General features: G+C 37.4%; 7 protein-coding genes and 1 pseudogene across 7 annotated transcripts; 4 read left to right on the top strand and 4 right to left on the bottom strand.

The window, feature by feature from the left end:
- LOC104718264 (C-factor) lies at positions 24-1,879 on the top strand. Its single transcript, XM_010435974.2, has 6 exons — positions 24-328; positions 473-625; positions 723-816; positions 920-1,002; positions 1,212-1,365; positions 1,464-1,879. The coding sequence occupies exons 1-6, from the start codon at positions 149-151 to the stop codon at positions 1,697-1,699; spliced, it is 900 nt and encodes a 299-aa protein (XP_010434276.1). The 5' UTR covers positions 24-148; the 3' UTR covers positions 1,700-1,879.
- LOC104720223 (pentatricopeptide repeat-containing protein At4g20770-like) lies at positions 1,895-4,269 on the bottom strand. The gene has a single exon (XM_010438167.2). The coding sequence runs from the start codon at positions 4,227-4,229 to the stop codon at positions 1,911-1,913; it is 2,319 nt and encodes a 772-aa protein (XP_010436469.1). The 5' UTR covers positions 4,230-4,269; the 3' UTR covers positions 1,895-1,910.
- Positions 4,284-5,119, bottom strand: LOC104718263 (calcium-binding protein CML42-like). The gene has a single exon (XM_010435973.2). It carries the CDS (start codon positions 4,949-4,951, stop codon positions 4,373-4,375), a length of 579 nt encoding a protein of 192 aa, XP_010434275.1. The 5' UTR covers positions 4,952-5,119; the 3' UTR covers positions 4,284-4,372.
- Positions 5,934-7,567, bottom strand: LOC104718262 (putative leucine-rich repeat receptor-like serine/threonine-protein kinase At2g24130; the record flags this gene model as incomplete). The annotated part of the gene is made up of 2 exons (XM_010435972.2): positions 5,934-6,231; positions 6,313-7,567. Coding segments are annotated over 2 exons (1,551 nt in total), but the record flags the coding sequence as incomplete, so codon positions are not given.
- LOC104718259 (berberine bridge enzyme-like 4) lies at positions 8,903-10,526 on the top strand. Its single transcript, XM_019230976.1, has one exon. It carries the CDS (start codon positions 8,903-8,905, stop codon positions 10,499-10,501), a length of 1,599 nt encoding a protein of 532 aa, XP_019086521.1. The 3' UTR covers positions 10,502-10,526.
- LOC104718260 (berberine bridge enzyme-like 7) lies at positions 14,739-16,625 on the top strand. Its single transcript, XM_010435970.2, has one exon. The coding sequence runs from the start codon at positions 14,856-14,858 to the stop codon at positions 16,443-16,445; it is 1,590 nt and encodes a 529-aa protein (XP_010434272.1). The 5' UTR covers positions 14,739-14,855; the 3' UTR covers positions 16,446-16,625.
- LOC104720222 lies at positions 16,759-19,541 on the bottom strand (annotated as a pseudogene).
- On the top strand, positions 21,126-23,096 carry LOC104718258 (tetrahydrocannabinolic acid synthase-like). The gene has a single exon (XM_010435968.2). It carries the CDS (start codon positions 21,252-21,254, stop codon positions 22,833-22,835), a length of 1,584 nt encoding a protein of 527 aa, XP_010434270.1. The 5' UTR covers positions 21,126-21,251; the 3' UTR covers positions 22,836-23,096.

Raw genomic sequence — 23,131 nt, 5'->3', positions numbered from 1 at the left:
ATTTTTATCCCCACCTTTGTGGACATGGCAGTTAAGTTCCCGTGACGATGGCTATGAAAAGTGGTTGCATTTATGAGAAATGGTCCATCCTTTTTATCTTAATCACACATCCGGAAAAAGTATCCAATAATCGTTACCCGTTTCTTCAATGAACACTCTTGTGCAGAGCGGTGGCGCGTGGATGGTTTACCCGTCGTTGGCGGCGGCTGCTCTGAGGAGAATTAGAGTGTCTGGTTTCGCCACGTCATCATCATCATCTTCTTCTCCCAATTGGGAAGGTGGAGTTTCCTTAGTCCAGGGAGCTTCTAGAGGCATCGGCCTCGAATTTGTGAGCCTCTTTCTTGATCCATCTTACTCTTTTACTGGTCTCAAATTTTCAGCTCATGAAACACTTCTCAGAATCTTTAAGTAATAGTAAGATCCAAATTTTGCGGTTTCAGTTTAGCTTTTTTCTCTTCTCGTTGTTCTTTAGGTACGACAGTTGCTGGAGAAGAATGAAAAAGGGTATGTTGTTGCTACTTGCCGAAATCCAAAAGATGCAACAAGTCTCTCTGATTTGAAGAACCGTTTCTCTGAAAGGCTTGTCATCCAAAAGCTTGATGTTACAGATGAAGCTACCATTGAGGTTATTACTGTCTCTACACTCAAATATGTCTCTTTTCATTTGTTTTGTATGATATGCTGTATGTTCATGTTTCTGAACCTGTTAATTGGTTTATTAGGAATCAGCCGAATCTGTAAAAGATAGATATGGTTCTCTTAACCTACTTATAAATGCAGCTGGTATACTTTCCATTCCTGGTGTATTGCAGCCAGGTATGACAAGTCTTATGTTAGAGAAGTTAGTTTCAGCTTTATCTGCAACTTGGGACTGTTCTTTAAACCCCGGTTTTAATTTTGCCTTTTGGTCTCAGTACAGAAACAACATTGAACAAGGTTGAAAAATCATCATTGATGCTTGCTTATGAGGTTAACGCTGTTGGTCCAATTCTAATGATGAAGGTAGGCACTCCAAATTGTCTATGTTTTGTAAAGGACACTGTCTTTAGACCCCAGAGTCAGATTTTCTTATGCGAAACAGAGTGAGAATGGAGGAAAGTGGGTAAAGAAAAGAGAAAATCTAAGTTATGCATGTCCTTATTCTGCTGACTCATGGACATGGTTCCATGGACTATAAAAAATAAAATATTATGTCTTTGGCTCTGTTGCAGCATATGTGGCCTCTCCTTAAGGCGGGTGGAGGTAGTGGAACCGAGAGGGAAGTTGCTGTTGTAGCCAATTTAAGCGCCCGAGTTGGATCCATTGGAGATAATCGACTTGGTGGTTGGCACTCTTACAGGGCTTCAAAAACCGCACTCAATCAACGTACAGTTGAATAATAAGTTTAGAAGATTATTGATTTTTCCATTCTGGTATGAGCTGAGAAAACCATTAATTTCTGTACACAACTTTTGCTTTTGCAGTGACTAAAAATGTATCAGTTGAGTTGGGTAGGAGGAAAGATCCTGTGGTATGCATTCTACTGCATCCAGGCACAGTAGACACTGATCTCTCTCGACCGTTTCAAAAGAATGTTCCCGAAGGAAAGCTTTTCACAAGAGAGTACTCTGTTCAGAAGTTGTTGCACATCATCAACAATGCAAAGAAACAAGATAACGGAAAGTTCTTTGCTTGGGACGGTCAGGAGATACCTTGGTGATTGCTTGAATACTATTGTATTCTCGAAACTGAATAGTGAATTCTTGTTGGGATTTCTTTTTCTGCTTTCTTGTTTCGCGAGCATTTCCTTGGAGTATTATCGAATAATTTGGAGTGAGTATCCAGAAGCTTAGAGCTCTCTGAGTATATAATAATCATTGTGATGGTCCAATCTTCTATATACATTTTGTATTACTGAATAACTTTACACGCTATTTTTGGAATGTTGAGTCCAAAGCATTGCCATATGTGGTCCAACTATGACCTGGAGTTTTGTGAACTCTGTTCTTGTTCATTAATCCTTGAAGAGCTGCAGCGTCATCCCACTGTCTCACAGAACTATATGCGTTGCTTAGCAGCACATATGCTGCCGAGTTCTGAGGGTCCAGACGCATTAGTTTCTCTGCAACTCGTCTAGCCAAGCTCACATCGCCATGGACTCTACATGAACTAAGTAGAATCTCCCATAGAACAGAGCTGCTTTTGTATGGTGTCGCTTCTGCAAGCGTCTCTGCATCTTCAAGCCGACCAGCTCTTCCAAGACAATCAACTATACAGATGTAATGATCCAGCTCCGGTTCAATTCCATGATCTCTCTGCATTGAACTGAGTATCTCAAGCCCTGTATCCACCAGTCCTGAGTGGCTGCAAGCAGTCAAGACAGATACAAAGGTTATCCGGTCGGGTTGCTCTCCTGCTGATAACATCTCTCTGTAGAGATCAACAGCTTCATCGCCTCTTCCATTATGAGCATACCCATGTATCATCTCATTCCAAATAACCGTGTTTTTCCATGAGACAGTATCGAAGAACTGTCGAGCTGAATCTATTTCACCGCATTTGCAATACATATCAGTAAGAGCGGTTTCAACAAAGGAATCACTTACATATCCGCTCTGCACTACCTGTCCATGAAACTGTCTTCCATGGACCAAACTACATAACCTTGAACAGCTGCTTAATACAATAGCGTATGAAGTTTCATTAGGAAACAACACACCAGTCTGATGCATTCTTCTGAAGAGCATTAGAGCTTTTGTGTCCAGCTTGTTGCGACTAAGACCTGAGATCATTGAGTTCCAACAAGCGATATCCAATACGGTGTTATAATCATCAAAGACAGATTCAGATATCTCCACTTTCTCACATTCCGTGTACACTGCAATAAGGCCACTAACTATGTGACTGTTCTTAGAACTCTTGGTCCTTATCGCTACCCCATGGATCTGTTTCCCGCCTTCCAAGAATCTCAATCTTGCGCACGAACTTAGTATCACACTCAAAGTGGTTATGTCAGGTTTCAAGTTCTGAAACTGCATTTGTCTGAAATTGTTTATTGCTTCCTCATAGTGTTCATATTTGGAATAACCAGAAAGCATAGCATTCCATGCTCTAACTCTCGGTTGGGGAATGCTACTGAATATTCTCCTAGCATTTTCAACATCCCCTGAACGAAAGCACGCTCCAAGAACACTAATGTATGTAACTTCATTTGGTTCAACACCAGAATCTATCATTCTCTTTAGATACTCAACGGATTTGTCGCTTCGGTATTCCTGGCCAAATCCAGCTATCATTATGTTCCAAGAGACAACATTCACTTCAGGCATCTCAGCAAAAATCAGCTCCGCACCACTCATGTCTTTATTCTTTGCATATATTTCGAGCAACGAATTGTTCAGATGAAGATCTCCTACGAACCCAAATCTTAGTGCGAGACTATGGATCTGCTTCCCGAGCACATTGCAACTCGAGCTATCACATCCTTCTCTCGGAGTAGAGATGCTGAGAATATTAGATAAGCAAACAGGATCCACTTGGACACCTTTCTGACACATCGATCTAAACATTTCAACCGCCTCCAACACTCTATTTTCCCGAGCTAATCCGCTGATCACCGCAGTAAAAGAGACTTCATTAGCCCCCGAGAGAGATTCAAAGACTCGAACACCATAATCCATCATAAGCCCACACTTTGCATACATAGACAACAACGCATTCCCAACAAAAATATTCTCATCAAGACCCGTTTTAACAGCAACCCCATGACATCTCATACCAAAAACACCACCCCGAACCTTGCCACACGCACTCAAAACACTAGCTAACGTAAACCTAGAAGGCAAAAACCCACCACAAACCATCTTCCCATAAACAACCAAAGCCTCTTCATCCAACCCTTTCCTCACCAACACGCTAATCATATTGTTCCACGACACCGCATCTCTATCAGGCATTCCATCAAACACCTCACACGCTTCCCTTAAATCCCCAGCTTTACAGCTAAACGTCAAAAAAGCATTCCAAGAATAAACATCTCTCTGAGACATTCCGTAGAACACCTTCCGTGCATAATCTCCATCACCACACTCGATATACAAATCCAACAAACGATTACATATATAAGTATCATTATCTAATCCCGTCCTAACCATGAAACCATGTATGATTTTCCCAGAAAGCTTACATCTTTGATCTCTATAACAGCGCAAAAGATTCACAAAGTACCTATTGCCCCCTCCACTACGCATTCTCAAAAAAAAAAAAAAAAAAGTTTATTTCTTTATAAAAATAAGTATTGAATCATTCGTTACATATAATAATAAACTGAGAAAAATACAAACTTTAACAATCTTTGGAGTAAAAAAAAAATGTTTTTTTTTTGTGTGTGGAATTAAGAAGAAGGGATGACGACGGTGCGCATCATGTTCTTGAACTCGAAAAAGTCAACGCGACCATCTTGATTCCGGTCAACGGAAACGATCATCTTCTCAACTCTCTCCATCTCTCCACCTTCAGGCAAACCAAGTTTCTTGAGAACAGCTTGAAGCTCCCTAGCTGAGATGAACCCGTCGCCGTTCTCGTCAAACACCTTAAACGCCTCCTGTAGATCCGTTTCATCCGCAGCGGCGGAAGAAGGATCATTATTACCATCACCTCCGTTAACATCTCCGTCTCCGCCGAAGAAAGAGTCGTCGAGCGTCTTGTGCAAAGCAGAGAAATCGTCGAAGTTGAGACCGGTGTTTCCGGGCTGGATGTAAGACTCGACGGTTGATTTGAGGTCGGAGAGATCAGCGTTGAGACCGAGACGGGATAAAGCTTGGCTTAGCTCTTCGACGGTGATGAAACCGTCGCCGTTTTTGTCGAATAAGTCGAAGATACGTTGGAGACGAAGTGCGTTTAAGCTTGGGCTACGTAAACTGAAGGATGATGATTGTCTTGAAACTGTCTTGTTCTCTCCATTGCTCTCCATTGTTCCTTAAAGACTTTGTTGTTGTCTTCTTTGTTTTTGTGGAATCTGAGAGATAAAAAAGAATATGGGAATTTGGGAGTGATTGGAGTCTAATTATAGAATGAGAAAACAATTGGGGGAGAGTCCGTTTTTGCCGGCATTGACTTTGTCTGGCCCGCCATGTCTTAAATACAACTTCGAACGTTCACAAACCCCATAATATTCACATTAATGCGTAAAATTTGATAATAAAGGTCGCTTTTTTGTGATCTGTCGAATAATATATTCGATTATGACATTTGTATAAAAATTGTAGTTTTGTATTACTTTTCTTTTGGTTCATCATATGAATGCTGAAAAGTTTACAATAGTGTCTTCAGACCAATTTGTTAAAATGGAAAAAAGTTCTGATCTTTTTTTTTTTTCCCCGGGAAAAATCGAGATAGAGAATAGCGTTTTATTTTAATTATGATGCAAGTTTCTGTTTCAAATAGTAATGAATACTAGAAGAGAAAAGATTAATGCCTTAATGACGACGTACTTAAAAGGTAAGATTATTTCTAAAACTGAAACTGTCTTTGCAAGTTGATAAATGATACTAGTAATACATAACTGTCGATGGCTTTTTCAACGGACAAGAGACAAGTCACGTCGTGGACCTCGTGGGTAGTTACCGAAATTTTTAATTCCAACGTTCCCATTTGCCAACTAGTTTTGTTGTCATGTTGTGTACTTGTGTGCATAGTTCTCTTTCTCTACATCTTCCCCAGCCGGGTCGGGTCGAAATTAAGAACCCGCAAAACTATGAAACTCAATTCAGCTAAACCCCCTTTACAAAAATATTCAAAATTATGTGTTCATTCTCTCAATACTTGGAGTAGCCACTAGCCAGTAAACATAACGAAAAAAAAAACACAAATCCTTTACAATGCCATCTAACATAAATATGTCTTAAACATGTGTGAAAATCAAAAAACAAAGCAATAAAGATTAAACTCTCATCTCTCAGTGATGTCTTAAACTAGACTCATACAAAGAAGAAACCAAGTCATAAATCTGCGTCAAGGTTGGTTGCTTCAATGGTGGCTTGTCAGTACACATCAGTCCAAGCGTAATGGCTTGCTTCACTTGATCGAATGGTCTTTCATCAGTCTTCATCTTCTCGTCGATCACTCTCTCTAGATTGTCTGGATAATGAACTCTTATATACTCAAGATACCTTCTTTCTGAGTCTTCTTGTTCCATATCAGGTCTTAGGTTTGTGATCATCTCTAGAAGAAACAATCCAAAGTTGAATATATCTGTAACAATAACATAACGAACAGATTAGCTTTTGTAACCTTTTCAATTGTGATATTCTCTAAGAAGAAGAAAGCCCTTACTTGTTGCTGAGTTGTTCCCATCTCCAATCTTGAAATGAGAAATCAAAGGCTCTTGATCATCATCGGATAACAAAACACTGTTTGTGCTGAGATCAAATGTAATCTCAGGCCATTGATCTGATAGATAACAAATACCTTCTACAACTCCCAAAACCACTCTTAGCCTTCTTCTCCATGATGAAACCGACGAAGAACTTAACCAAGTCTCAACATTTTCTCCTTGAGTCCACTCTGTAACCAAAGCTCTCAAGTTTCTGCTATTACACCAACCCAAAACTCTAACCAAGTTCTTGTGTCTTAACCTGAAAGCCGCCTCGCATTCCTCTCCGAACTCACGCCTCTTCTCACTCGAAACCTTCTCTTTATAAATCTCGATCTTTGTCTCTGTCCCGTCTCTCAACGTTCCTTTGTAGATATCAACTCTATCGCTCGTGCTCAAAAGATGCTGATCTGAAAACTCATCCGTCGCAGCTTCGAGCATCGCGTATGTGAACTTGTAACTTCTCCGGCAAGTTCTTGGAAAGTAATCAGGTCTCTTGATACATAACCATCCAAAGCAAAAACAGAGCAATATCACCATTATGGGAAACACGATCAACAAGACCAAAAATTTCATCTTGTAACGCTTGACATTTGGAAGAACACCGGACTGTATGAAACTAGAGGCGTTGAACCGTTTGAAGAAGTCAGAATCTGAGATCTTGTTCTCAGAGAAACGGTTATACGATAGATTCAAATGCGTCAAGTTGGTTAATCCAGAGAGATCCTGAACCGGAACAAACCCAGAGAACTGGTTGTAACTCAGATCAAGAGTACGAATCTGAGGACAAGACAGAACATTTTTTGGGAAACCATCCTTGAGAGAGTTGTTAACTAGCTCGATATCGACTACGGTTAACGGACAGTACTTCCAGAAGAAATCGAAAGAGAGGTAAAGCGCGGCGGTTTTAGGACGACCGTGGATTCTGATCCTAGGGAAAGACTCAACGCAGTTAGGGTTCTTGGACTCGTTGCAGAGATGGGTAGCGACGATGGTTGATCTGAATATCTCGACGATGTCCATTGGAGAGGATGAGGTGTTGTTGCAGTAACGGAGCAATGGATCACGAAGACAGTTGTTGGTGATTGTAGTGGTAAAATCAGGAGGTGGACTAAGATTGGCGAGATCTTCCACGACTGTTGCTGAGAGTACTGAGAGAGGAAGAAGTGTTGATGATAATGAAATGAGGAAGGAAACGAAGAAGAAGAAGAGAGAAGAAGACGCCATTGGAGAGAAGGAGAAGTTTTTGTTTAGTTTCGTGTATTGGTGAGAGAGAAGATGAGAGAAGCAGAGAGGTAAGTTATAATTTGAGGTGGTGTTGTTGTTGTTGGCGGTTATGTTGAAACAGAGTGGGCAGAGACTTACGCGCCCATTTTCTTTCTTTTAGTGATCGTGTGTGCTTGGAAAATGAAGATTTCAAGGAAAAAAAAAAAAAAAAAAACATTGTGAAGTATTTAAATATTGGAAATATCTACACTTTTACAGTTTAATGAGTTAATTTGTCAAAACAAATTTGAAATTTTTTACCTTATTATAAGAAAATATATTTCATATGGGCTAGATTGAAACGAGAGCAGATTAATTTGATTTCTAAAGGAAATTTTATCAAAACATTTTTTTGATAGGGACCAAATGTCTTATTCCTAAGCATTCGTGAATTTTGATTCTACAGTTACCATATAAGGGCATCGTTACCGAGGGTTGCTCATTCAATTGTTTGAAATAAAAAAATAATAAAAGGATGAAAGAAGAGAAATCAGAAAGAATAGTTGTTTGGTGGAGGACAAAAGAGAAATCAGAAGGAATCGTTGTTTAGTGGAGGACTGGAAGTATTAAATAGAGATGTCAATTATTCATTGGTACATCTATTAAAAAAATAAATGAAAAATGAATATGTATAATAAAAATATATATTTTTAATTTTCTGAGAAATGTTCACCCGTTTCTCGAGTAAAGATGGTCTTAGGTTTTGGAATAGAGATTTAAAGTTTGAACACTTTTTCTCTTAGTTGTATTTATGACGGTGGTATTTCTCTTTTTTTTTTTTTTTTGAACAAAAACTGTGGTATTTCTCAAAATTCTTAAAATTAATTTAAAACCTTTTTACATTCTTAAAATTATAAAGACACTATCAAAATATAAATATGGTCAATCTTAAATATATTTTTGGGTTAATAATTGAATTATACAATTATTAGCAATAGAAAAATGTTCTATGATATAGTTTTCAATGTTGCTATATATATATATATATTACTTCATATATAATAGAATTTTTACACTTTCTTCAATTCTTACCCAAAGTTTTTGATATTTTATATTTCTTTCCTTGTTGTGCCTAATTTAAAATTAAGTTTATATAATCATATATGTATATGATTTTAAATTTCAACAAATCTGTTTTTTTTAATGTAATCTTAAAGCATTTCTTTCTTTAAAATATGATTTTCAGAATTTAATTATTTTTCTATCTATAAGTCAAAATCTCATACTTATATAACAAATAACTTGATCTTTTCATTTTTTGAGATCTTACAAACAAACAAAACAATGAAAGAAGTAGTAGTATTAGTATATGTTCTGTTACTTGTACTTTTTGTTTCCGTTTCGAATGCAAAAGTAACGAAAACAAATATTATTGAAAACTTCCTCCAATGCCTTCACAATCAGACCCGTTCAGAGAATCCGATCATCGAAGCAGTCTGCACTCATGATAACTCCACCTTCGTGTCATCTTACGTGTCCTACACGAAAAACAAAAGGTACTCAAACCCTAAGGACACAAAAGTAATAGCCATTGTTGCTGCAAAACATGAATCTCATGTTCAGGCAACTGTGGTCTGTGCAAAGTCCAACAGAATCCAGATCCGTATACGAAGTGGCGGTCATGACTACGAGGGACTATCTTACATCTCGTCTGTACCGTTCGTTATTCTCGACATGCACGATCTCCGGTCCATCATCATTGACGTGTCCAAAAAGCAAGCTTGGGTTAACGCTGGTGCGACATTGGGAGAGCTCTACACCAAAATCTCAAAAGCTAGCAAAACGCTAGCGTTTCCGGCTGGGGTTTGCTCTACGTTAGGAGCGGGAGGACACATCAGCGGCGGAGGATACGGTAATCTTATGAGAAAGTACGGAATCTCCGTTGATAATGTCGTTGATGCTCGAGTGGTTGATGTCAACGGCAATATCTTGACTGGAGCTACCTTGGGAGATGATCTATTGTGGGCGATTAGAGGCGGTGGTGGAGGGAGCTTCGGGGTAATACTCTCCTGGAAGATCAACCTCGTCGATGTTCCAGAGACCGTGACAGTTTTTAAGGTTAACAAAACATTGGAGAAAGGAGCAACTGATGTTCTTTACAAGTGGCAGCTTGTCTCCAGCAAATTGCCTCAAGAGTTTTTCTTGAGAGCAATGCCTGAACTTCAAAATGTCGCGATACCTAGCAAGATAACCATAGCGGTTGTGTTCTACGCTCAGTTTTTAGGACCAGCAAAGAAGCTCATGGAGATTATTAACAAGAATTTACCTGAATTAGGGCTAAAACGTGAAGATTGCTACGAAATGAGCTGGATTAATACGACAACGTTTTGGCAGAATTATCCTGTGGGAACATCGACGAGCTTTCTTTTGGATAGACCAACGGATCCGCCAGGAGCGTTCTTCAAGAGTAAATCGGACTACGTCAAGAAACCGATCCCAAAAGAGGGAATGGAGAAGATTTGGAAAATCATGTTGAAGTTCAACAACATGTTTATGCAATGGAACCCTTACGGTGGAGCCATGGACAAGATTCCGGCGAATGCCACCGCTTTTCCTCACCGAAACGGGAACTTGTACAAGATTCAGTACTTTGCCTTATGGACCGACGCAAACGCCACAGACGCTAATGTTGGTCTGATGAAAGAGATATACGAGGCGATGGAGCCGTACGTGTCAAGCAACCCGAGAGGAGCGTTCTTGAATTACAGAGACATGGATATCGGAAGCAACCCGAGTGGTAAGACCAACGTTGAAGAAGCTAAGATCTATGGATCCAAGTATTTCTTGGGAAATTTGAAGCGATTGATGCAAGTTAAAGCCAAGTATGATCCTGAGAATTTCTTTAGATTCGAACAGAGTATTCCTCCTATTCGTGCAATGTAACTCTTTTAAAGGTTTTCCCGTAACATGTTCCGTTCCGTTTTATATGAATAAGATTAAAGTCTACTTTACATCTATGAATACGAAACAGCTCGATTATAACATACATCTGTTGTCAAATATACGTAAATATTGATACGTATCATATTATATCAGCCATATATATATTTCATATATTCATAAAGCATCGTTGTTATATAATAACAACAAGTCTATACATAAAAAGTAACGAACCACCTAGTTGTTACATAAAAATAGTCTGTATAGAAAATATTTTTCTACAGACCAATTCTATCCCTAAATTTCATCAGTATAAATGGAACACAATGGTTTTAAGAAAACATTATATATAGTGTAATTTTATTTGTCAGGGAAGGCCTATAGAACAAACTTACTCGGACATATTTTAGCAAACTTACTCGGACATATTACTCCATAGACAGTGCCTTGCCCAGATTTGTCGGGGGTTAACGCGAGTTTAACATTAGAAGTTATTTTAATATATTTTATAAAAATAAATAAATATTAAAATTCAAAATTATAATAAAATAAATATCAAAAATTCAAAGCTATAGAAAATTTTCAGAAACAAAATAAAAAATCTAAAAAACTTTACTTTCTATTTCAATAAACTATTTCACCAACTTCTCTTAATCTTTTCTTCCTTCTATTTTACGATCTTACTTGGTATTTCATAATTTAAGGTTTTGTTTTCATTTTTGTATATTTTTATAAATAAATATATTCAAAGGAATCATACATGAGTTGTTTAGGAAATAAAAAGACTCCTAAAACCATAATGATACACCATATTTTCCATAATTATGAGTAAAAAAACACACAAAAAAACTATATACTTTGGGGCCTGAGGCAAATGCCTTTTTCCTAACCCATAGGCACGGGCCCTGTCGATAGACATGGTTTTACACTAATACACGAAACCCACATTATTAGACACAGAGTATTATTACATACTATTTTTAACCTGAAAAAATCTGATTAAAATGGGAACGGTTTAGTCAAGCGATTACAACACGTCTCTCCAATCGATCCCACCAAATTTGACTCCGTTAAATCGTGTTATTAAACCGCGTAGTAAAGATTGGCTATAGATTGAGTCTTGTGGATTCAATGATAACAAAAAAAAAAAATCTGATCAAAACTGATTCTTTTGCATAAATGAATGAAGTTTCATCTAACCGTTACGTTGCGTACGTAAGTTTCCGATTGCACTATTTCATATTCAACTTTCCCTCATTACTTCAGTTTCCATATTCAAAGACCAGATGACCAAAAACTTCAACTTTACGTTTTACTTTCTTTCCAGAATCTTTTCCTATATAAGTCAAAATCACGATAAATACATAGAGCAAATAAAATTACTTAACTTTTCTAGTTTTTGAGATCGTCAAACTAAAGAAAGAAGTACGTAGTTTCTGTTCTGTTACTTATTCTTCTTGTTTCGGTTACAGATGCACATGTTAATATGTTATGAAACCGGACCAGTCCAGACAATCCAATCACCCAAGCTCTCTAGTCCTCTATACTCATGACAACTCCACCGTCATATCATCTTACGTTTCCTACGCGAAAAACAAAAGGTACTCAAATCCTAACGACAGAAAACTAATAGCCATTGTTGCTGCAAAACATTAATCTCATGTTCAGGCAACCTTGTTATGTGCAAAGTTCAACGGAATCCAGATCAAAGACTGAGTTACCTAATTTTACCAAAATTATAGAGATTGAAATTTCAGGGTATATGGAAGTAGCTTGTGTCCTAAAGTGGTGTCAATTTACTAGCATTGGTTGGTGAATACAATTCCAGTATTGAATTATTGATAGAGCTAGTGATAGAGGATATTGGCCGACTATGTGTGATTGGATTTCCAAATCCATTGATTTGTTTGAAGCTAATGAAGTTATTGTTAGGCAAAACCTAAGTTTCGGTTCATTCGGTTCCACTAAAAATAGGAATGATGCTCAGATTTTAAAACTTGTAAAAGGAAGAGAAAATATTGAAGGCTACGGTTTCACCACTTCTTTTCTGATGAGGTTATAATTTTCTGATGACGAGTACGTGGATGACCAAGTGATTATGTCAATAGCTCTAACAGCGAAACAATGCATAGTTAATGGATTTAGAGTGAAATGGATTTCATTGAAGAAAAAGCAAAAATAAAGACAAGATTGTTACTGCTTGTACAAAGTCGTTCTCGTCATCAGATATAACTATAACTCATCGTTAGTTCCAAGACCAACATTATGTTTTTTTGGGGCAAAAGAAGTGGTGAAAAAATCTTAGCCTTCAATGTTTTCACTTCCTTTTACAAATTTTAAAATCCGAGAATAAATCTTATTTTTAGTGGGATCGAATGAGCCCAATCAAAGAACAGATGAAGTTATTATCTATACACAATTTAAGTATGTAAATGACCTTGAAGAGATTCTAGTATTCTCTATTTCAACGGCTGAGGAATTTGAAGAGACTCTAGCTTTGATTGGACTCATTTGCCCTTTCGCAAAGTATTCCGTCTAGAATCCATATTATTAAACCTGAAGAGCAAATCCATTTTATTATATTGGAAGAGCAATGTAATTAACCAACTCTTTTGAATTGTTTTTTATTCATTTATATCTTTTGTTTAATAATTCATGTGAGTATTTAATCAATTAAAAAAAGGATATGTTAGCATATATGTATATGCATTTTATCTCATGTATTTTTTTTCTTTTTATAAATCCTATCAACTGCTACGGTCAACCCTGGTAGACACTCACCGAAATGTTACATAGTGGACATTTCCTCGCAGAGCAACCATAATGCCTATATCTGAATATGGAATACTATTCGACTAATGCATGGGGGTATCCAAATCGCATGTTACCAATATACCAAATAAGCTGTCTGCACAAAATCCCATACCTAGACTTCCTACATAAATGTGATAAATGTTTTTAAAGCACCTCCACTGGTGGAAATGGTGAAGGTTTCTCAAAAAAAAAATAAAAATAAAAATTAATTATGTAATAGTATTTTTTTTTTATTAAGGTTAACCCATTAATAAAATAATATACATGTAAAAAACAATCAACAATGTAGGCAACGTTTCTCAAACAAAATTTTTGAGAACAGTTCTACATTTTCTCACTTACCTTTTTAATATATTTCTTTTATTTATTTATTAGCAATTTGGTTGAGACCGATGGATCCAATCTAGGATACCTCGTTATAACATCCTCCACTTTCTTCTTACCACTACCACTACTACTAGACCACGCTCATGTAATTTACAATTTTGCATAACATACCTGTCTTTTTAATACATAGTAGGATTGTCTTTTATTGGGATGTTATTCAATGACTGACTTTGGGCTATCTGAGTTAAATTTGTGAAAGAATTAGCAAAATATGTAGATGAATTCACTTATGAAGTGTGTTAACCGACAGATGAAACCAACTCAACTAAGGAAATTTCTAACTAATATGGGTCCAATTTTGTGTCTGTGTAGAGCCCAAGATCTTTTTGTACCCGTATTGGAAACCAAAATTTACGTGTTTATGCGGTAAAATTAGTTGGTAAACATGATCTAGAATGGTTTTGCTTGTACGTAAGATTGTAATACGTATCCCTTTCACATATTTCTCCTCACTTTTGTCTATTTATTTTGTTTAAATGTTTTTTCTCTTTCTTGCGAGAAGAAACAAAATCTAGCGTACGTGTAATACTCTGTAGTGACTAGTGAGACCAAGATAACGATAAGATACAACATTTATTTGGTAATAATTATTTATCAGGAAAGACTTTTTATTGAATAGGAAAAATATCATGAAATTTTTTCAAATTTGCAATTGGTTACTAAAGAACAAATTTATGTATTCAATTAAAAAAATAATCAGTGGCTCCCACCCAAAAAAAAATAATCACATAAAATATTCAAGTAATTATTACATATTGAATAAGTTTTTTTTTTCTGTTCAATATTTATTTCAGAAGTTTTTTATTCTGTTCAACGTTTATTTTAATTTTAAAATTCTTCCAAAGATGCAGCAATTAAAACACATAAACATTCATGAAAATAAAATGGTCTAAACTGATTTACGTTTACGTTTACGTTGCCGATTGCATTAAAAAAAAATCTATCTACATATTCAACTTTCCCTCATTACTTCAGTTTCCATAATTTCATAGGTTTCTTCTTATTCAAAGAACTAAACTCATATGACCAAAAACTTCCACTTTACATTTTATTTTCTTTCCAGTTTTCCTATAAGTCAAAAACACAATAAATACATAAAACAAAGGGTGATTAATTAGTCATTCTAGTTTTTGAGATCTTCAAACAAGCAAAGAAAATGAGAGAAATGGTATCTCTAATTTTATTACTTGTTCTTCTTGTTTCGGCCTCAGATGCACATGTTACGAAACCAAATGAAGAAAACTTCCTTCGATGCCTTCGTTATCGAACCAATCCGGAGAATCCGATCACCGCAGCACTCTACACTCATGATAACTCCACCTTCGTGTCATCTTACGTCTCCTACGCGAAAAACAAAAGGTACTCCAACCCTAACGACACAAAACTAGTCGCCATTGTTGCTGCAAAACATGAATCTCATGTTCAGGCTACCGTGGTCTGTGCAAAGTTCAACGGAATCCAGATCCGTATCCGAAGCGGCGGTCACGACTACGAGGGACTTTCTTACATCTCATCCGTACCGTTTGTTATCCTCGACATGCACGATCTCCGGTCTATCTCCATTGACGTGTCAAGAAAGCAAGCTTGGGTTGATGCGGGTGCCACATTGGGAGAGCTCTACACCAAAATCGCAGAGGCTAGCAAAACGCTAGCGTTTGCGGCTGGCGTTTGCCCTACATTAGGAGCGGGAGGACACATCAGCGGCGGAGGATACGGTAATTTGATTAGAAAATACGGACTCTCGGTCGATCATGTCGTTGATGCTCGTGTAGTTGATGTCAACGGCAGCATATTGACTGGAGCTAACTTGGGAAAGGATTTATTGTGGGCGATTCGAGGCGGTGGCGGAGCCAGCTTCGGTGTTATCCTCTCCTGGAAGATCAAGCTCGTAGATGTTCCAAAGACCTTGACAGTTTTTAAGGTTAACAAAACATTGGAGCAAGGAGCAACTGATGTTCTTTACAAGTGGCAGCTTGTCTCCAGCAAATTGCCTCATGAGCTTTTCTTGAGAGCAATGCCTGAACTCGCAAATGTCGCGATACCTAGCAAGAAAACCATAGCGGTTGTGTTCTACGCACAGTTTTTAGGACCAGCAAGGAGGCTCATGGCAATTATGAACAAGAGGTTCCCTGAACTGGGGCTAAAACGTGAAGATTGCTACGAAATGAGCTGGATTAATACGACGTTGTTTTGGCAGAACTATCCTGTGGGAACACCGATAAGCGTTCTTTTGGATAGACCATCGAATCCGGCAGGAGCACTCTTCAAGAGTAAATCGGATTACGTCAAGAAACCGATCCCAAAAGAAGGAATGGAGAAGGTTTGGAAAATAATGTTGAAGTTCAACAACATGTTCATGCAATGGAACCCTTACGGTGGAGTGATGGACAAGATTCCGGAAAATGCCACCCCGTTTCCTCACCGAAAAGGGAACCTGTTCAAGATTCAGTACTTTGCGTTATGGTCCTACGCAAACGCCACAGAGGCTAATCTCGGTCTGATGAATGAGATATATGATGTGATGGAGCCGTACGTGTCAAGCAACCCGAGAGAGGCGTTCTTGAATTACAGAGACATGGATGTCGGAAACAATCCTAGCGATAAGACCGACGTTGGAGAAGCTAAGATCTACGGATCGAAGTATTTCTTAGGGAATCTGAAGAGATTGATGGAAGTTAAAGCTAAGTATGATCCTGAGAATTTCTTTAGATACGAGCAGAGTATTCCTCCTGTTCGTGCAATGTAACTCTTCTGTTTAATTTATCATATGATCACTTAACCAATAAAATAAAAATGAATAGTTATGTCAGCATGGATGCATTATATAGCTCATATGTAACTTGCGTAGCATATTTAACAGGATTTTCTCTGTTTTGTGATATGATTCAATGATCAATAAAGAGAATTCAGGACTGTGTTAGAACTTTCTCGGTGCCGTGGGGTAAAAGGTCTATACAAACTTTTGCTGCTTCAACATTAAGTATAAAATGTACAACCTTTGACAAAATTGATGATATTCAACAAAAAAAGTCTATGATCAATGGTTGATCCATTTACTTTCAGCCTTCTTCCCAATCGATGTCCTCCTCGTCATCTTCTTCCTTGTAGTTTCCATTTGCTGCATATTAAGAAAGTTACCAAGCTGAGCATCATCACATGTACTCATGAGACCTAAACTAGTATAGTTAACTAATACTATGAGCATGTCTTTGACAAGTATCTTCTTGTTGCAGGTCAGTTTGGAGCAATGCAAACGCTCTATTTCGGTTTTATATATACTTGAAAATACTTAAGAAGGTCGCTTCTAACTAACTAATAGTAAAACTCATACTGACCTGCAACAGGAGCTTCTTCTTCCCATTCAACATCTTCTTCATCATCTTCCTGATCTTCACGTTTACACTTCATACCAACCTGACGATCCAAGGATGTACTAGTAGCCAATTGAATGTCAGGGCTTAGTTAGCCTGAGGATTCAGCAAGCTCTTTCTGCTCCAGTATAGCAGCGTAGCAAGCTTTGATATACTCATCCTGAAGCAAAATGTAAATAGCAATCCAAAAAATGCTACACTGAAAAATATAAATACATAGACGCAAATAATTTTCCCCAAATGGCATACCATCAGATACTTATCATCGCCACTTCCCATGACTGGTTTCTTGTCATCTGAAATTTCTGATGCTCCTCCTGAGCCACCATCATCAACCTTAGTTTCCTGTCTCATCTGATACCCTCTTTGTTCCTCAGTCAGATTCATTCCTTCCTTGATCAGCCATGATGGAAAGAGTTTCACACTAGGATCTCCACCACCTTCAGAGTTGACATCTTCTTTTTTTTCACCAAGGTTAACCTCAACCTATTTAAGAAATCAACTAACCATTCACAATAATAAAAGAGGAAAAATGCAGGGATAAAACTTTGGCATAGTTTGATTTTCTTTAGTGTAACTAAAGATTACCTCTGTTTCTCCAAGAAATGGCATCAGTGTTGAACCATACCCACCCTGTGACCTTGAAGGATCATCAGGGTTAAGATAACCATTTTCACGAGCAGCCTCAGCTGCACGAGCCTCCCATGCCGGAAAAGATTCAAAACTAGGAACCGGTATGTCTTTTATTATGTTTATATGATCCATCAGGGGTTTAAACTGAACCTGCAGTTTATTTCTATGTGTCAGCGCACACAAACTACATAAATAAAGATGATGTACTCGAGAGTGTGATAATATCTCAGCATATATAACTAAAGTGCAGATTTCTCTATTCTTAAACCAATAATAAATTATTCTGATGTCACGATGAATATGGAAAGATGCACAGCTTCGGTCAAGGCAAAGCAGTTTCAGTTTTATCAAATTTACTACAAGACGGAACTGAAACACTCAAACAGTATACACGTACCTCCATCTTCTGAAGCAGATGTTCCCTTTGCCGTCTTCTTGCACTTTTATCCCCATTTACTGCTTCTTCTAAAGTTAGCTTGTCACATTCCATAACAAGTTCACCATTGCATTTTTCACAATGAAAAGAATCGTCTGCCATAGAAATTAATCTCAGGGCATCCAGTGCATTGTATCTACATATCGGAAATGAGAATCCAGGTTTAGTGAACATGTCACAAGACATCAATGTACGTAAAGATTTTAGAAGAGAAAGCTAGAGTAGTGGACTTTACTTCCTTTTGCAGTTAAGACACCCATACTCCTGAATAGTATTCTTATCTTCTAGTTCATCTTTCAATTCTTTCTTCATACGGTGCAGTTTATAACGAACAACATCATATATCTGTAAGAGACAAGAAGTAATATAGGGTAGTGTGAGCATACCCTATAAAAAAACTGAATAAACTTTAATATATTAGGGACATAAAGCATATATACCTGTGAATAATCGAGACAGTAATACGAGTGCATGTGGACCTTAACTTTTGCCCCTGGTTGGCCATTAGTTGAAGCAGCCACTGAAACACTATTCTTCTTTGCCCCCCTTGCACTCTATTGAAAATATTGAGAATCAACAAAACAGCATAGTAAGGAAAGAAGTGTTCTTCAATCATTGAGAACATTCTCTCATACATCATATTCTTCAATCATTGTATTACTCTAGATATTTTATGACAACATGATGTTTATCATAATAAGACTAACAGAGTCGTTGAGTCATAGGCTTAGCAAGAACAATATTGTGAAAAAGTGATATACTGATATATGTCAATCTGAAAGAAAATGGTTTCTGCACTGACCTCTTTCCTGTCAACACGCATGATAAATTTTTGTTCTTCAAGGTATCTTAATGTTTTCCGAAGGAATTGCTTGGGAAGACCTCTTGCCAGGTCTTTTTCTTTAACCCATTGACACCTAGCAATACACGGAACAAGAAAGATACCAGAAATGAAATTTAGTGAAAACATAGCAGAGTTAAATAACCAATATAAGCAATACCAAAAGTTAACCAGCCCATAACCAAGTCTCACAATATTTTACTCAAACAACTCTATAATAACGCAGTGGACACCCAAAATAGTTATATGTGAGAAGTAGACGTTTAGGGATAGAAATTGAAGAGATGCATACAAACCTCGTAAGCGCATACAGCACCACAACAGCAATCCCTTTGTTGTCACTCTTTGCAAATTTCTGCTGTCTATCACTTTCCGGCGTATAGTTATCATAGAAAGCATTTGCTACAAGCTTCACCAGCCTGAAATTTGATGAAAATCAACATAGGAACTGTTTGATTGAACAGAGGTTATATAAACTAAAGTATTCATAATCTTTATCTGGTGAAACAAGACTTACCTGACAAATGGCTCGCGCACAACCACGGGGCTTGATTTTGCCATGGAGTTAACAAACCAGATACTTTACATTTACCAAACGAGGAACCAATATTAAATTAGGTTTGTGTTTGATACTAGTTGATTCAGGGCCTAGCTAGCATGCATATATATATATATATATATATATATATATATATGTATATATATGTATGAAACACCTACGGTGGGAAGTTTCTTGCAATTGCTAGTCTTGTGACAGTTATTGACCCTACAGAAGATTACTTTATTCGCAAAGAGAATACACGTAACCGTCAAAACAGAGCAATCTACCGTGTAGAGTAAGAGAATACACTTAAAAGTCAAAACAGAGCAGCCACCAGAGTTAGTTCTTGGAAACTGTTCATCACAGGATACGTTTTTAACAAGTCAATATACCACCAAACGAGTAACATACTCCAAGTTTTGATGTTAGTAGAGCAAACATCTTATATACATGAATGAACCAAGAACAAGACAGAAGTCAGAGTAATCTCTTACATTCGTTTTTGTCAATCGATTGTTTTCTTTGAAATTTGACCTAAGATTTTTTTCAATAAGATAGTTCGAAGTTTTTGGTGAATATGAGAGAGAAGTTGAAAACCGCTAATAAGGGTAATGGACAGCAGATTGGGATCGATTTGGTGGTTATGAGCACAGAGCACTAATGGACCACGAAATTAGGGTTTCTACGTTCAGAGCGACGAACTCAACTCGAAGCAACAAATAGAACCCAACAAATCTAGCTAGGTCAAGATTCTGTGAGATATTTTTATTCTAGAGTTCATCAAATCTCTCTCTAGTTTGAGAACACTATCGGATCCCGACGAAGCTGCTTTACCTGAGACCGAGAGAGAGAGAGAGAGGGACGAACACAGCGAAACAGAAAACGGCGTAAAGACTCTTTTAGTCTTTGTGTATTTATAGCTTTTTCCCCAAGACAATATAACATAAATATTAATATGGAAATATTAAAATAAGTATATCTTATAATTTTGACAAAAAAAAAATAAAAATCTAATAAATATGCTTTTCCATATTAAAATAAAAAATTTGGTAAGTAAATATTCATATTAAAAAAAATCAATGAAAATAATACTTAAATTACCGAGTTTCGAAATATTTTAAAATAAAAAATACCAAAATAAATTATAACAAAATCTTTGCTGCTGTGACTATATATATATATATATATATATATATATATGTACCAATATATTATAAATTGGATTTTCATCATTATTTTATTCTTATCTCCAGCTTAAATTTAACAAAATCATAGTTATACAATTATCTTATTTTGCATTTAGCAAGTCTATGTTTTCTATCTCAACCTTTACAATATGAACGAAAATGCAATATATTAAATTAATATGAATAAATAGATAGGAACATGACCATTAATTAACCTAACCTTTTCTCCTCGCATCAATCCAAAATAGTATCCAACTCAATGATTCAGCTTTTTTACGACTGGTGCATCAGCATGACAAATGCCATTCAATCATCACATCCATCTAGTATTACTTGGATCAAGACGTGTGATTCTATCTATCCACAACTTTTCATATATCATGCTATAGCCTACTGTACCAAATCAACAACAAATGTTTTCACCTTTCAATTTCTCCACCAAAAACTTATTTAAAATTAGTAAATATTTTGTCTGCTAGCTTCTGTCTAAATTAAGAACACACTTCTACCTAGAAACCAAACTCCATTGTTACAGAAAATAAAATGAAACTCCACAGCTTCTTTAGTTCTATACTGATCTTCATACTTCTATCAATATCTCATCATGTTTCAGCTAACCGGTCTAATCAATCCGGTTTTCTCCAATGTCTCTCTCTCCGGTTAAACGACTCCAACATCGTCTCCAAAGTCATACACAGACCAAACGACACTTCTTTCTCCTCAGTCTTAGCTTCATCAATACAGAACCCAAGATTCTCTGCTCCTCATACACCTAAACCGGTTTTAATCCTAACTCCGGTTCAACCTTCCGATGTTCAATCAGCGGTTAAATGCGCACGCCGGTTCGGTATCCACATCAGAACAAGAAGCGGAGGACACGATTACGAAGGCCTCTCTTACCTTACACACAAACCATTCATAATCCTCGATTTGAGAAACCTCCGGTCTATCACAATCGACGTTGATAACCGCTCGGTTTGGGTCCAAACCGGAGCCACCATCGGTGAACTATACTACGAAATCGGTAAAAAGAATCAAACTTTAGCGTTCCCCGCCGGAGTTTGTCCCACCGTCGGCGTTGGAGGACACTTCAGCGGCGGAGGATACGGTACTCTACTGAGAAAACACGGTTTAGCAGCCGATCACGTGATCGACGCACGTGTGGTCGACGCACGAGGGATGGTTCTTGAAAGACGAGAGATGGGTGAAGACTTCTTCTGGGCGATTCGTGGAGGTGGTGGATCAAGCTTTTGCGTTGTCCTTTCATGGAAGATAGGTTTAGTAGATGTACCATCAACAGTAACTGTCTTCAACGTCACGGAATTCTCAGAACAGAGTGCTTTAAAGATCATTCATCGTTGGCAGTTCGTGTCTGATAAAGTGTCTGATGATTTATTCATACGAGTTATGTTGCAGAGATACAAGAACATGGTTCGAGCTTCGTTTCCGGGTCTGTATCTTGGTCCGGTTAAGAGTCTGTTGCGATTGGTAAACCGGGAGTTTCCTGAGTTGGGTTTGGAGGAAGATGATTGTAAAGAGATGAGTTGGATTGAGTCTGTGGTTTGGTTTGCTGAGTTAGGTGAAGAACCTATCGATGTTCTTAGTAAACGCACACGAGGGTCACTAGCTTTCAAGGCTAAATCTGATTTTGCTCAAGAACCGATGCCTGGAAACGCTGTTTCTAAGCTGTGGAGACGGATGCAAGAACCGGAAGCAGAGCTAGCTCAGCTAATCTTCACTCCGTTTGGTGGTAGGATGAATGAGATTGCAGATTACGAAACACCGTTTCCGCATCGAAAGGGTAATATCTATGAGATTCAGTACTTGAATTACTGGAGAGGAGATGAGAAAGGGAAGTATATGAGATGGGTGGAGGGAGTTTACGATGATATGAGTGAGTTTGTGGCAAAGTCTCCGAGAGGAGCTTATATAAATCTGAGGGATCTTGATTTGGGGATGTACGTTGGAGGTAAGAGGAGTAAGTATGAGGAAGGGAAGAGTTGGGGAGTGAAGTATTTTAAGAACAATTTTGAGAGGCTGGTGAGAGTTAAGACAAGTGTTGATCCTTGTGATTTCTTCTGTGATGAACAGAGTATTCCTCCTTTTAGGTCTGTTGAAGTTATTTGAAAGAGTCAGAGTGTTATAAAGAGTAAAGATATTGATATCTTGTGCTAAAATCAGAGAGCTAGAGCCTAGTGTAGTAGAGTGAAGTGTAGGCTTGGTTACGTGCTTAGGTATATTTGAAATGTGATATTGTCAAGTTTAGGTTCCAATAAAGATAAATTTCTCGTTATAAAATAAGGATTAATGTATAGCTCGTTTTATCCATCCAAACAGGCAAACACATTAACGTGTGGAACAAGATATCTTTAAGAATTTGTTAGAAAACTCTGAAAAGAACAGAACAGCATTAGTTTTCTTCA

Source organism: Camelina sativa, chromosome 10, assembly GCF_000633955.1.
Source record: "Camelina sativa cultivar DH55 chromosome 10, Cs, whole genome shotgun sequence".
Classification (NCBI taxonomy): Eukaryota; Viridiplantae; Streptophyta; class Magnoliopsida; order Brassicales; family Brassicaceae; genus Camelina; species Camelina sativa.
The sequence above is the reverse complement of the archived record's forward strand: the minus strand, read 5'-3'. Positions and strand labels throughout refer to the sequence as shown.